At 41.1% G+C, this 12,746-nt stretch overlaps 1 protein-coding gene across 2 annotated transcripts in view; it reads right to left on the bottom strand.

Moving 5' to 3' along the window:
• The window catches only part of itga1 (integrin, alpha 1), a 38,666-nt gene extending 28,475 nt beyond the window's left edge, over positions 1-10,191 (bottom strand). The window contains exon 1 of one of the 2 annotated variants that reach the window (XM_018736854.2): positions 9,105-10,191. In XM_018736854.2, coding sequence (XP_018592370.1) covers positions 9,105-9,144 — 40 coding nt within the window. In that variant the 5' untranslated portion in view covers positions 9,145-10,191. Of the gene's footprint in view, positions 1-8,793; positions 9,082-9,104 lie in introns of those variants that run through there. The other variant, XM_018736853.2, reaches the window with a different exon arrangement.
• Positions 10,192-12,746: the final 2,555 nt, after the last annotated feature.

The following is a 12,746-nucleotide window of genomic DNA, read 5'->3' as shown; positions in this document are numbered from 1 at the left end:
TAGTTGATGTCACAGTGGGTCTTTTCACTTTGAAATGCCATACATTTTTGATGCAATATATGAAATTCCTTAATATATACCACTGTATGAGAACAAAGCCTGAAACAATATTCTGTTGTCTGCCAGAATCTGAATGAAGCCTTTCTTGAAAAGAAGGTCAAAATCAACAGCATTTTTGTCCCTAACTGGCTGCCTTTTGAAAGCCATATTTTACGGACATTAACATAACACTGATTCAAGTTTAAGAATTCTGTATTAAATAAAGAGATAATACATTTGTTTGAAACAGAAATTAAATAGAATTGAGTCAAAGTATTGTAATAGCTATCAGAACACATGGATGCTTCAGCTGGATTTGTTTGGTATCCCTTTCCTCTTTCCTCTTGAATATTGGCTATATATTTAATTAACTTTTGGAATCAGAAAATTGCTGAGGATGTACAGCCAGGATAGACCACCCTGGAAAGTGTAGGAGAAGCAAATTCTAGACTTTGTTCATATGCATAACATACTGTGTAGTACCTTATGAAAACATGGTGTAATGCTGCAGTTAATAGTTCATAAACCTTCATCATTTCTGAGAGCCTGCTGCATATTTAGCAAACGCAGACAGGCAATTCTTGCAAAGTCAATCTGTTGGCCAACAAACTAATTTGTACTACAAAAGCTGAGTCAGTTGGACTGATCTATAGTGAAGAAATGTATTGATCCCATTCCAAGCGCAGGGAAAGTGCACAGCTATTCTCCATTATATGCATTTGTAAATGCTCCTCCATCACTCTGATGATGCTACCTTCAGTTTTTCAGGAGTGCAATTTCATTTGGCACCTCTCTGTGAAGATACATGAGACTGAGATCTTCCCAGAAGCAAAATCACTCTGAGATCCAGAATCAACCAATGAGCAGATAACATGAAATCACAAAGGCTAAAAATAATGAGTTGTTTGTCCACAGGAATTACAGTACTGGAATCAAAGTGAAGTCTAATTAACAATAACTGCAAAACATTCTGACATATAGTGCTTTTATGAATGTAATGTAACATAGCCAAAGGTAATTAAATGAATCGTAATGGAAATGAAGAATTCTTAAGATCCTCCCACAACTAAAGATGGACAAAGATAATCATGGCTAAAGCAGTGACTAAGTTTTTGAATTTTCAGCACATTTCGTCAGGCTGTCTTGGGACCCATTCAGTTTAGAAAAAGTAATAAACTCCATGGAGGATAACATCCCGAAAGTGGACATTCTTTCCTTCCTATAATACAATATGTCTAAATGATTATTTTGCTTCCAGTCTTGTTTACACATTTGAGAGAGGGAGGTACTCTTTGCAATGCTAAGATAAAGAAATGACACAATAATTGCTTTTAAAATGAGGCAATTTGTTTTTCTGCCATAGATCATGAAAACCGCAAAGGAAATGAATGTTGAAAATTTTACAGTTTTATTCTCTCATCACATAATGTATCAGTTTCTTTAGTTTTGTCATTTTATTTTGTTAGAAAATTGACACTCCCCACCTAGAATTAAACCCTGGCCTCCCACAATGAAGCCAACCACCCCAATCACATTTCAAAGAGGCAATGGCCTCCTCGACCAGCACTATGGATTGCTGTAATAATAATAGTTATGATTAAATATTACAAAGTCCTTATTATTGCCTTTATTTTTTTTTAAATAATCCCCTGCAACCACAGAACATAGTTGGCTTTTATAGTTTTCCTTTATGGGAGAAAGATTTCATCACTATGCCTGCAGCATATATCTTTGAACCAAGCACTCTGGGCAGTCATCTGGGAAAAAATCTATAAATAGTCATTAGAGATGGTAAGATTTTTGCAAAACTTGGTCTGGAATATGGTGTTTTGAATTAATCACAATGCAATGTGCCAAAGAGCATTAAACTATGAAAATGAAATAATATACTAATAGTGTCAATGACTTCCTTTTATTGTGACTCAGTCTGTTTTATTCAGTCACACTGGACTTGTAAATACATAGGCATTAAAGATATTACTTCTGAAACATACTTGTTATTCTAAATTTAGCCTTTTTCATACTCCCTAGAGACAGTTTCAGACTGGCAAAATCACAATATGTTGCTTATATCATTCACTTCCTAAAGAATGAAAAGGTCTGTCAAAGGTCAAATGTACCTTGCAGATCTTTGTTTCATGTCTCCTATGAACATCATCTAACTTGAAGTCTCACACACACACACACACACACACACATTGTCTGAAACCGCTTATCCCAAGCAGGGTCACAGTGAGCCGGAGCCTAACCTGGCAACACACAGGGTGTAAGGCTGGAGGGGGAGGAAACACACCCAGGACGGGATGCCAGTCCGTCACAAGGCACCCTAATTGGGACTCAAACTCCAGACCCACCGGAGAGCAGGACCCAGTCAAGCTCGCTGTGCCACCACCACCTCCCCCAACCTCAAGTAATCATAGAAGAATATAGAGCATAAAAAATATTTCAATATAAATCCGTGGCACCTGTCTTATTCAACACGAACCACACTGCAATCTACTTACACCATCATAAACTGTAGTCCTGTCAGGAAATCACCGTGATACCAATTGCCACAAAACTCACAAATCACAAGTTCTTTGTATTTCTGTAAATATTTCAGACACCTAAAACAACATTTAACATTTTACAATAAAAAGGACTGGCCAGTTTCTTCGTGGCCAGTCGTCCAAGTCAAGCCTGTTGTGAATTCTGTATACCAGGTGCTGCATGTCAGCGTGTTGGATATCTGCTCACTCTTAAATGAATCTGGTGTTTGGAACACAGATAGGCCTTGCAGACTCATTTAGTTTTTCACAGGCCCTCGGTTGTATCTGGACAAAAAACAGCCACAAAGCAAACTACTTATGCTGAACAGGTGCTTTGAGGAAAAAAAAAAAAAAAAACATATAAAGGAATCATATGAGGGAATACAAACAAGGTAACAGTTGAAATAAACTGCTGAGGTGTCATAGAGATAAATCTGCTTTCGTCACATAGCAACCATTGTGCTATTTACATTATATATTAAATTAATACTGATGTATAACACACATACACACACACACACACACAGTGTCTGAAACCACTTGTCCCAGATGGGGTCGCAGCAAGCTGGATCCTAACCCGGCAACACAGGGCACAAGGCTGGAGGGGGAGGGTATGCACTCAGGAGGAGGCGCCAGTCCATTGCAAGGCACCCCCACGGGACTCAAACCCCAGACCCACTGGAAAGAAGGACCCAGTCAAACCCACTGCACCACCGCACCCCTCACCTGATGTATAATATACAGTATATTTATCTACTTCACTATTTTGTTTCCTTTACACAATGTATAAATGTTATTGCAGCAACGTACAGATAAAAGTTATTGCTGTAATGTACAGATGACAGTTGCTTCAACATCCCTGGAATTTACACATTAGCAAATAACGTGAGGGAAATAATGTTTGTCCTGTGATTTTAAGCAGACATGTCTTTGGCTGCTTTTTCTAACCTGAAAGAACTGAGCAATGTTTACACCTTTAACAATATCCATATTTAGGCAGTCAGCTTAATTAAATATGTAGTATTTCTTTACCTCTTATGGTAACTGCCAAAGAACATCACTTCTACAGCTTTTCCAACAAACCTTTACCCAACTTAAGGGTATAATGATTCATCTGCTTGCTTCATCACAGGCTGCTCTGAAAGCCTTATTTGCATTTTTGCAGAGCTTCTGAGTCTGCTTTTTCCTGTATTTTTCATGTTGAATTTCAAAGCTCTAGTATTTAGAGCTTGAAAAGTTGCTCTTTTTATAAAGGTCTGTCAAGAGCTGGAGTGAAAAAAACAACTGGGGTAAACAAATGAGCTACTTCGACCAGAAAGAAACTGCTGTAACAACTCAGCATGATTATACACTATATCCTTTCAAAAATGCAGCTTTTGCTAGAGCTTCACGCGTCAATTCAACGGAAGTCCGTTAAGAGTTTTACCTTTGTGCTATCATAACACAGGAAATGAGGCAATACCAAACAAAAATACATTTCTCAGAAGAAGACAGTATGAAAAACTTCCTTTCCATTTACCGGTCATGTTCAACATGTTACACTACAACAATATGTACAGGTCAAATTACAGCTTAGTGGATTTATCAAGCAATAACCAACCTTGCACAGGCAGTATCGGTATGAATATGCAAACACTGTTTAATTCGCTAGTGTAACAGGAGAAAAATGTAATTCTTAATACAGGATAAAACTGTTAGAAAAAAGAAAAAAGAAAAAAATTAAGTGTGTCGTCTACTAGTAACCACATGTTTGGATGTGGATGACTACAAGTTTAGAGTGGTGTGGGGGGGGATAACATTCAGGGCTGAGAAGTTGCACTCCTGCCACGTCAGTATTTATGTAGAGGTGTGAAAAATGTTGCCATATGTTTATTTTAGCCATTGTCTGTTTCACCACAATGAGAGAAAGAGAATAAGACAATTTAATAATACAAATAAATCATACAATTGTCTTAATGAGTAGCAAATTATCCAATGGAAAAATGTGACATTTCTCCATTAAGCCTGGACTTCTGTGCAGGCTACTGTAGAAATTTCTAGTGAAACTTGTCCTTTGGCAGAGGAATATCCATGAAGGCCCATCAGAAATATTATCACCTATAGTTGCAATACTTTTAAAATTTGTTCACCTGGAGTGTGGAATGTTGTGTTACTGAGAGGTATAATATTTATAAAATACCCTTTCCGTTCTTTTTATCAGTCTGCCCTAGTATGCTACATATTAAAAAAAAACATTTCCCTCTGAATAGATCAACTTTGAAACTATAAAACTTATGTTTTTGAAAAAAAAAAAAGCCATTCTAATAGAACACAAATGTCATTTTCTATACATCAGTGGTGTTTATTCATGATTCTTGTGGGAAAATGTTGTTTGGATATTTAACCTCCTGTGCCAACTGATTAAAAAACTTCCTAAAGTGACTCAGTTGGAGAAAATTTGCTCTTCGCAGGACCTATAGGACATGTGTCCACTTAGATATTAAAGAACTTACTCATGTCATGCAGGAAACACCTGCATAAAAATAATTACAGTAAATATCATGCATCCAGCAGCAAAACTATTGCATAGTAAGAATTTGAATTTGGCTCAGTCTGTATGGAAGTTGTATGTTTTTCCTGTGTTTATGTGGATTTCCTTCATGAGCTCTGCTTTCCTTGTATGATCCAAAGACAAATGCTTCAGCTGAATTCAATGTTTGTTCCCCACAGTGTTTGCATGTATGGTTGACTGAATATGAATGAGCTGAATTGAAACCCACAGCTCAAGAGCTGTGAGGTACCGTGCTACTACCTGTGCCGCAGAAATACCAGAAGCTGTTATGTTATCTGTCGTTTCTCTTTTTTTGCTACCATTGAATTTATGTGAACTAACATCCAAGAATGAGCCCATCTGATTAATGAAGAGACATCCAACTTTTTTAACTGATCTAATGTTCCACTTTGGATTTTCTTTCATTTCAGACTTTCATAAGGAGTTGCAGTTGTAATTTAAGCAGGATTGCAGGGCATTTGTTTTCTGATAAATACAGAATGTGGAGATACTTCTTCCATTTTTGCTTCTGACTGCACTCTGACCCCATGCATACTTGTCCCAAATTTCCAGATAAGACAGAATTTCATACCAAGTCCTAAAGTCACCCTTTGACGGAATTTTCTTGCAAACACTTTGTGTAGCTCTTCAGTTTTTTTTTCCCCTGCATCTTATTCCCACATTCTGCAAACACAGAGTTTGAAAGGGCATGGGCTGTGTGATGCAGTTCACTTCCACCAGACATTTCATGCTGGAGCTCAACTAAGTGAGCTTAATCCATTTTGTTGCCAAAGGAACTAAGGCCTCCTAACACTAAACAAACTGTGAAAGGGGTAGAGCTTTGGAGAACCTACACTAAGTTGATGAAAAAGCCTTTAGAAGTCCTCAGGTCTTGTTCCTGCAGGTATTCCCTACCCTCCCTATTCCTTACTGACTTGTCGCCTAACCCTGGCCTCTACCCCATTACCTTTATTTATTTTTCAAACCTTATTTCATACAGGCCTTCCACAGAATGCAGAACAGCTGACCCTGGAAGTCATGATGGAAGCCAAAGCACTGCTAATCAAAACCAGTTTACTCAAAAGGAAACAAAGCTACAAATAGTTGATTTGTGCCTAAGCCAAGGTCATATACCATTTCCCAATTAAGAAAAATAATCAAGAGTTTCATACTCCAAAAAACAGAAGAGTCACATTCACATATTTATACTGTCAGTAGAAATCTGTTTCACACACACAAACACAGTCAAGGCCAAAATAAATGAAAACACTCTAGGAAAAATAAGTTAATGAGTAAGAGTGAAATGGTAAAGCTCCCAAAAATTAAATCCACAACTTATTCCTGCAGAAGCTACTAAGGCACACTAAGGTGCTGACCCATGAAATTGGGGTTAATGGGTGTCTGATACATGTGAACACCATGAGAATTGTAGTAGTTTTTTTTTTTTTAATTATGAAGAACTTGGACTTACCAAAAGGGGTGTGGTAGCATGGCAGGTTCAGCCAGTACCTGCTGTGTGGCAGGTCTGGGGTTCGAGCCCTGCTTGGGGTGCCTTGCAATGGACTGGCATCCCATCCTGGGTGTGTCCCCTCCCCCTTTGGCTTTGTGCCCTGTGTTGGCAGGTTAGGCTCTGCAACCCACTCAGGACAAGCAGTTATTGACAACGGATGGATGGATTGGACTTACCAACCAACCAATTTCAATAACCACTTGTCCTGAGCAGGTTGTAATGAGTCAGAGCATATCCTGGAGACATTGTGCACAAGGCTGAAGGGGTGGGGGGGCACACCCTGGACAGGACACCAGTCCATCCCAGGGCCACAACTAGGTACCCAGACACAGAGTCAGGTGAAGGTACTGGAGCAATGGCAGGGAAAGCACCTTGCTCAAGGGAACTCCAAGTGGGGGCAGGGACTGAACCAGCAACCTTCAGAGCCAAAGACAGCTGCGCCAACCACGGCACCGCCAGCCAACCCTACAACTTGGGGTTCATTATCAAAAACAGCAAGTATTCAAAAACAAAAGGCAGATCAGAACAAGGCAATCCTTACCACGTACTTGCCAGCTGACAGGGTGGTGCTCAGAACCGTTGGCTTTGCATGTAAAAGTTGCCGGTTTGAATGTCATTTACTGCTGCAGAATCCTTGAGCAAGGTACTTACCTTAAATTGATCCAGTAAAATTACCCAGGGGTTTAAATTGGTAAATATCTGTTAGCAGTGTAAACTTCTTCGGAGAAAAGCCTCAGCTAAATGAATAAATGTAAATCCTGCTGCAGAGCAACTTCACAAAACATTGCACCACCAGGTACACTGCGGTTTAATATGTCCACACATTTCTCAGTACTGGGATATAGCATATTTGAAATGATCTATAAATATGAAACAATATTCACTAATTGCAATGATAAATATTAATTATTAATGCAGTACAGCATGTGCAGTACTATGCTGCAGAACCCTATTGTCTGCATACTTCTATTTTAAACATGGACATTAACTTCGCTTGTATTGCGCAGACTTATTGAAGCCAGATGTGATTTTTGGGCATCAAACTGAAAACACCTGTAGCTCCATCCCTGCCAGGAATTTACAAAACTTAAATGCTGCCGCTGTGATAACCACATGTGAGTCCCAGGGCGCACAGCAACCCACAGGCTTTCTAAGTATCACCCCACCGGCAGTTGTAAACCGTTCTTCCCCACCAATCTAAAAACATTCGGCTTAAGGAGGCAGACAGCCCCATATATGGGAGGAGCAGCAGGGCGAAATGTGAATTCATTGCTTCCCTCACGTGCCGTCTGCTTGGGTGTGTCTGTGCTGTCCCGTCACTATACACCAGAACCATTCAAAGACAGTTCCGGAAGGCGGCCTCCAAAAAGTTTTCATTGCGGCCGGGCAGCTGGCCGCTTGATTCAACTTACTGTTTTGACTAAACCGTTCCACTCTATTCCTGAGCTCCTGAGTGTAGTAAGTGGAGCTGAAAGACAAGGTGAACTCAGCCCTTAAGGATGTAAGCAGAACGAACCCCGCTGATTAGAAACGGGGGACGCTGATGTGAGGAAGTCGCTCCAAGGAAAAGGGCTGGACCTCAGGAAGCTTAACACTACGGGACCGCTGTTGCTTTTCCTCAGCCCGTATCTGCAACTGCATCTCTAACTCAATTCCATAATAAAGATCATGAGCCAGAATCACATGGAGCGACGGAATCTGCGAAGGAAATGCTGGATTTCTCTGGACAAAGAGGGGTGTTTTATCCCTGCCCCAGTGTATAACCTCGTGGACCCCTTCCTCCCCTCACACATGAAGCATAGCACTAAATTAAATGTTCTAACGCTGCTCCACTTTGGTAAGGATCACTGAAGCCAAGAGGGCTCTGGTCAACACAAGTCTGGACCCCTCACTCACTGTCCTAGCAAGTACTTCAAACGAAAAAGGCAGTGATTGAAATAACGCAAAGTGAAACAAAATGTTATTCTCTGTCTGAGTGTTACATTCAACAGTAAGACATGATCCTGCGAAGACGCAACTCAAACAGGCCGGGGTTCATGAGCGTTAACCTCAAATGTGAAAACAAATTAATGATTAAAATTATTCATTTTTATTGCCACTCCTGCTAACTGTTTGTTTCGCACCGTTTCCCTCCCATAAAAAAAAATTCTGAGGAGGTCTGGTGCTTTTTCTTTCAATCGCCTTACTTGCCGGCTGTTTTGTGTTAAGCCTGGTTGGTTGCATCCTGATCCTCAGCGACTGACACACAGCGCAGCTGCTCGATGATCCATCCATCGCACGGCACGGCGCACATGACCCGCGCGGCACATCACGATGATCATCACGTCGAGAAGCGCGCGCGCTGCGATCGGCATCGGCGATGGGATGAACCGCGGCACCGGCGGCGAGGCATTCATCGCACACCTCGCTCGCTGTCAGCTGAGCCCCAGCTTTCGTTTCGCTGCTCCTCCGCTCGAGTTCTAAACCGGCCCGCCGCGCCGCGCGCGAGGAAACTCACCGAGCAGCAGGAGGACGAGGTAGCGCGCGCCCGCCCGCATGTTTCTCACGAGCTCCGCTCCGCTCCGCTCTTCTCTCCTCCTTTCCTTCCACGCGGAAGCGCTCCGTGCAACTGCGCTCTCGGGAGGCCGTGGGCTTCGCTCAGCTACAAGCGCCAGTCTGCAGACATTTCCTGTAGGCTCTCATCTGCTAGCCGACCGACGTCCAGAGTACTCGCCTCTCTGACTCTGAGCTCTAACTAAGTGACAGATGAGATGAGGTGCGGGCGCCTTTTTTTCTTGAGGGAATCCTCTTGCTTCATTCACTCCATGAAGATGCTCTGGTTTATAGAGGCTGTGGTGTGGTCATGCAGAACTGCCCTAAAGCGAGTGGAGGATGAGCCTCTGGAAACTAGGAAAAAAGGAAAGAAAACTCGCGCAGACTTCAAGGCGGAGTTGACCAGCGGCCCATGGGAATGTCTGACCACGGAAAAAACTCAACCCGGTGACAGACCTCCAGAGATCCTCGGGATTTCTCTAACCTTTGGAAGAGAGTTTCTATTTTTAACACTCCTTCACGCAGTGCATGCTCTCAGTCGCTTGTGGTTCATTTACTTACTACTGGGAATGATGCCACTGGAAGCATACACAGCGCTGTCTGTCCCAGCTACCCTTCCAGCACACACAAACATTCAATAAATTAAACATTCAAAGATGCCGTGTTGTTACAGCACACGGAACATAGGAGTTAAGACGAACCGATGAGCAACGCCTCTTTTCGAGCCGCGTTGTTCTATTGCCGATTGTGCCGAGTTCATATATGTGAAGTGGAGGGTGGGAATAAAAACTATGCGATCCATCTGGTCCGGCTCTATCCTGCTGCCAGCAGATGTTGTTCCCACCATAATGTACAATACTGGTCATCAGTGAGTTGTCTTGGGATAAGGCATGGAGTCCTGGGAATGAAACGTTTTTTTTTCAGGCTTGGAGGCTCATACAGGCACAACTTGAAGTGAGCGGAAGACTCTGGCTGTGCATATCATGCTCCAGGGAAGAGTGGGAGTGAGATTCAAGCAGCAAGAGGACAGAGGATGGAGGAGTTGAATTCACCCCCCCCCAGTCAGTTGAAGTTTGTCTTTGGTGCCAAGAAATGACAATAAAATTTCTTTGCTGTGTTTCCCTTTCTCCTCATAAAATCTATTCTGGGGTTTCATTCAAAACCTGAAGGCAGGTATAGTGGGTAAATACACACAGTGTCACACGTCTAAATACAAACATACACTTATTCAATGCCAGTTTACACAACTGCTTCATTCACATATACATTATTCTATTTTATTGTGTTTGCTGTAGAAAATATACAAACACTATATCATATTTAAACAGTTGTACTGTCTCAGTATTTAATTATTTTTTCTGTTTTTTGGCATTAGAATAATCTTTTTTTTTAGGACACCGGTATCCCTACACCTTGGAGAATTCTTCCGTGTTTTAACCACAATCGGAAATACTTTTCAGCCTGAAATATTGGTACTTTAGACTCGGGGGAGAAACATTCAGCAACAGAGTTTTCAGGAGACGCTTCCTGGATAAAAGAGAAAACAAGAGGAGGTCACTTTTTTTGCTGAAATACTGTGCTGATACTCAAACTCACAGATGGAATAGCTTCAGAAGTAATTTATGGAGAAGCTATTATGTTAATTTAGTGATTCCCCATGATGATTTCACAAACGTTGTACGGTCATTGTTCTGCTCGAATGAGAGAAAATGGCACAGATCCTCCCGAAAGAAAGGCTTTGAACCTTTGCAGGCTTTGCATGAGACAAAGAAATGACAACCAAAATGCAGTCTAAGGAAATCCATGAAAGTTTTCTCAGCTGAAGTCAGTGTCACAAAGCCACGTAATGATTTAAGTTAAGGATTGTACTGAAACTGATATGGTGAAATATCATTCAAGGATAAGAGTACTGCTTGAAATGAGTGATGAAAGTACATGTGAGCTAATACACACCTGCTGGGGGTGACAGTAGATGGCACTAGCTGCCAAAGCAAATGGGACAGGCACATCTGTAATAATAGACCTCAGCTTTTTGATCACACTCATGCTTCTTGTTGCCCCAACACAAGAAGATAAAGAAATACAGATCACATACATTCTGCACACTGTTAGTCTTACTAGTGTGAAAGTTGAAGGGTCAAAGTTGAGGGGTTATTTTTTTACTTCTCATGAGATGACACTGTGTGATATGCAGCTGGTGGGAAAGTGCTAGCCACAATATTTCACTTCAAGGAAAAAAGGAATTGGTGAGAGTCATGCGCAACTTCTGGAGAATTTCAGCAACCTTACCACTACATGTCTGGTTTTGAGCATATGAGGCTATAATGTTGCATTTTCCTGGTTTTATGTGTTTTACTTATAATTCTACCTGACATTGATACCCACAATAAAATAATATTTAAAAGATTTTTTTGACAGAGATTTGAAAATTTCTGCTCTATTATCAAAGCTAAAGCAATAGAAGTGAACTTGCCTATCACAATATGTTATATGATGCAATGATTATATGTTATATGATGCATATAAATACATATATACTTTTTTCTTGTTATATAACTTTTGTCAGTAATAAATATTATATAAAATGTCTTATAATGTGGTGGGGGGTGCGGTGGCGCAGTGGGTTGGACCGCAGTCCTACTCTCTGGTGGGTCTGGGGTTCGAGTCCCGCTTGGGGTGCCTTGTGACGGACTGGCGTCCCGTCCTGGGTGTGTCCCCTCCCCCTCCGGCCTTACGCCCTGTGTTGCCGGGTAGGCTCCGGTTCCCCGTGACCCCGTAAGGGACAAGCGGTTCTGAAAATGTGTGTGTGTGTGTGTGTGTGTCTTATAATGTACAATCCATGTGATAATCTTTCAAACTGTTTAGTCTATAATGTGTGTGTGGCTCCTTCAAACTGTACCAGCTCTTACTGTCATGCCCCCTGTCATGTAGGAGCTGGTAGTGCAGTGGTTACAACTGTTGGATTTGTTACCAAAGGTTGTAGGTTTGAATCCTACCTCCTTGAGCAAAGTACCTACCTTAAAAAAGTTGTTCCCATAAAAAATACCCAGCTGTGTAAATGAGTAAATAATTGTAAGTACCTTAACACTATAAGCTGTTTTGGAGGAAAGCGTAAGTGAAATGAATAAATGTATATGTAGTGGGTGAAGACAACTTGTCTGAGAGTGTATCGTGTGTTCAGAGTTTGTTTGAAAGCATTTGAGATGGTGTTCCATACCACATGCCTGAGTATGATAGTACAGTAAGTAAAGAAGCTTAAAAACAGGGAAATGGTATTCATGCTTTAACAGGACTCCTTTGCTATAAATGCATACCCATTTTCTCATTTAGCTGACACCTTTCTTCAAAGCAGCTTATAATAATTTACCCATTTATACAGCAGGGTCATTTTTAATTAAGCAATTTATGTGAAGTACCTTGCTCAAGGGCACTACAGAAGCAAATGGGATTCAAACTTGGGTACAGAAGGTTCAAAAGTCCCTATTGCTGCATGCTGCTTTAATTAACATATATTTAATGATTCCTATTATCACTTGCACCTGAAGACTTTATGATCATGAAAGACAGTACAGTTTGTATTATGTACGTTTTCCAATATAGTAAGTAA

This window comes from Scleropages formosus, chromosome 6 (assembly GCF_900964775.1).
Source record: "Scleropages formosus chromosome 6, fSclFor1.1, whole genome shotgun sequence".
NCBI lineage: Eukaryota > Metazoa > Chordata > Actinopteri > Osteoglossiformes > Osteoglossidae > Scleropages > Scleropages formosus.
This window is presented reverse-complemented; position numbering and strand designations above follow the sequence as displayed.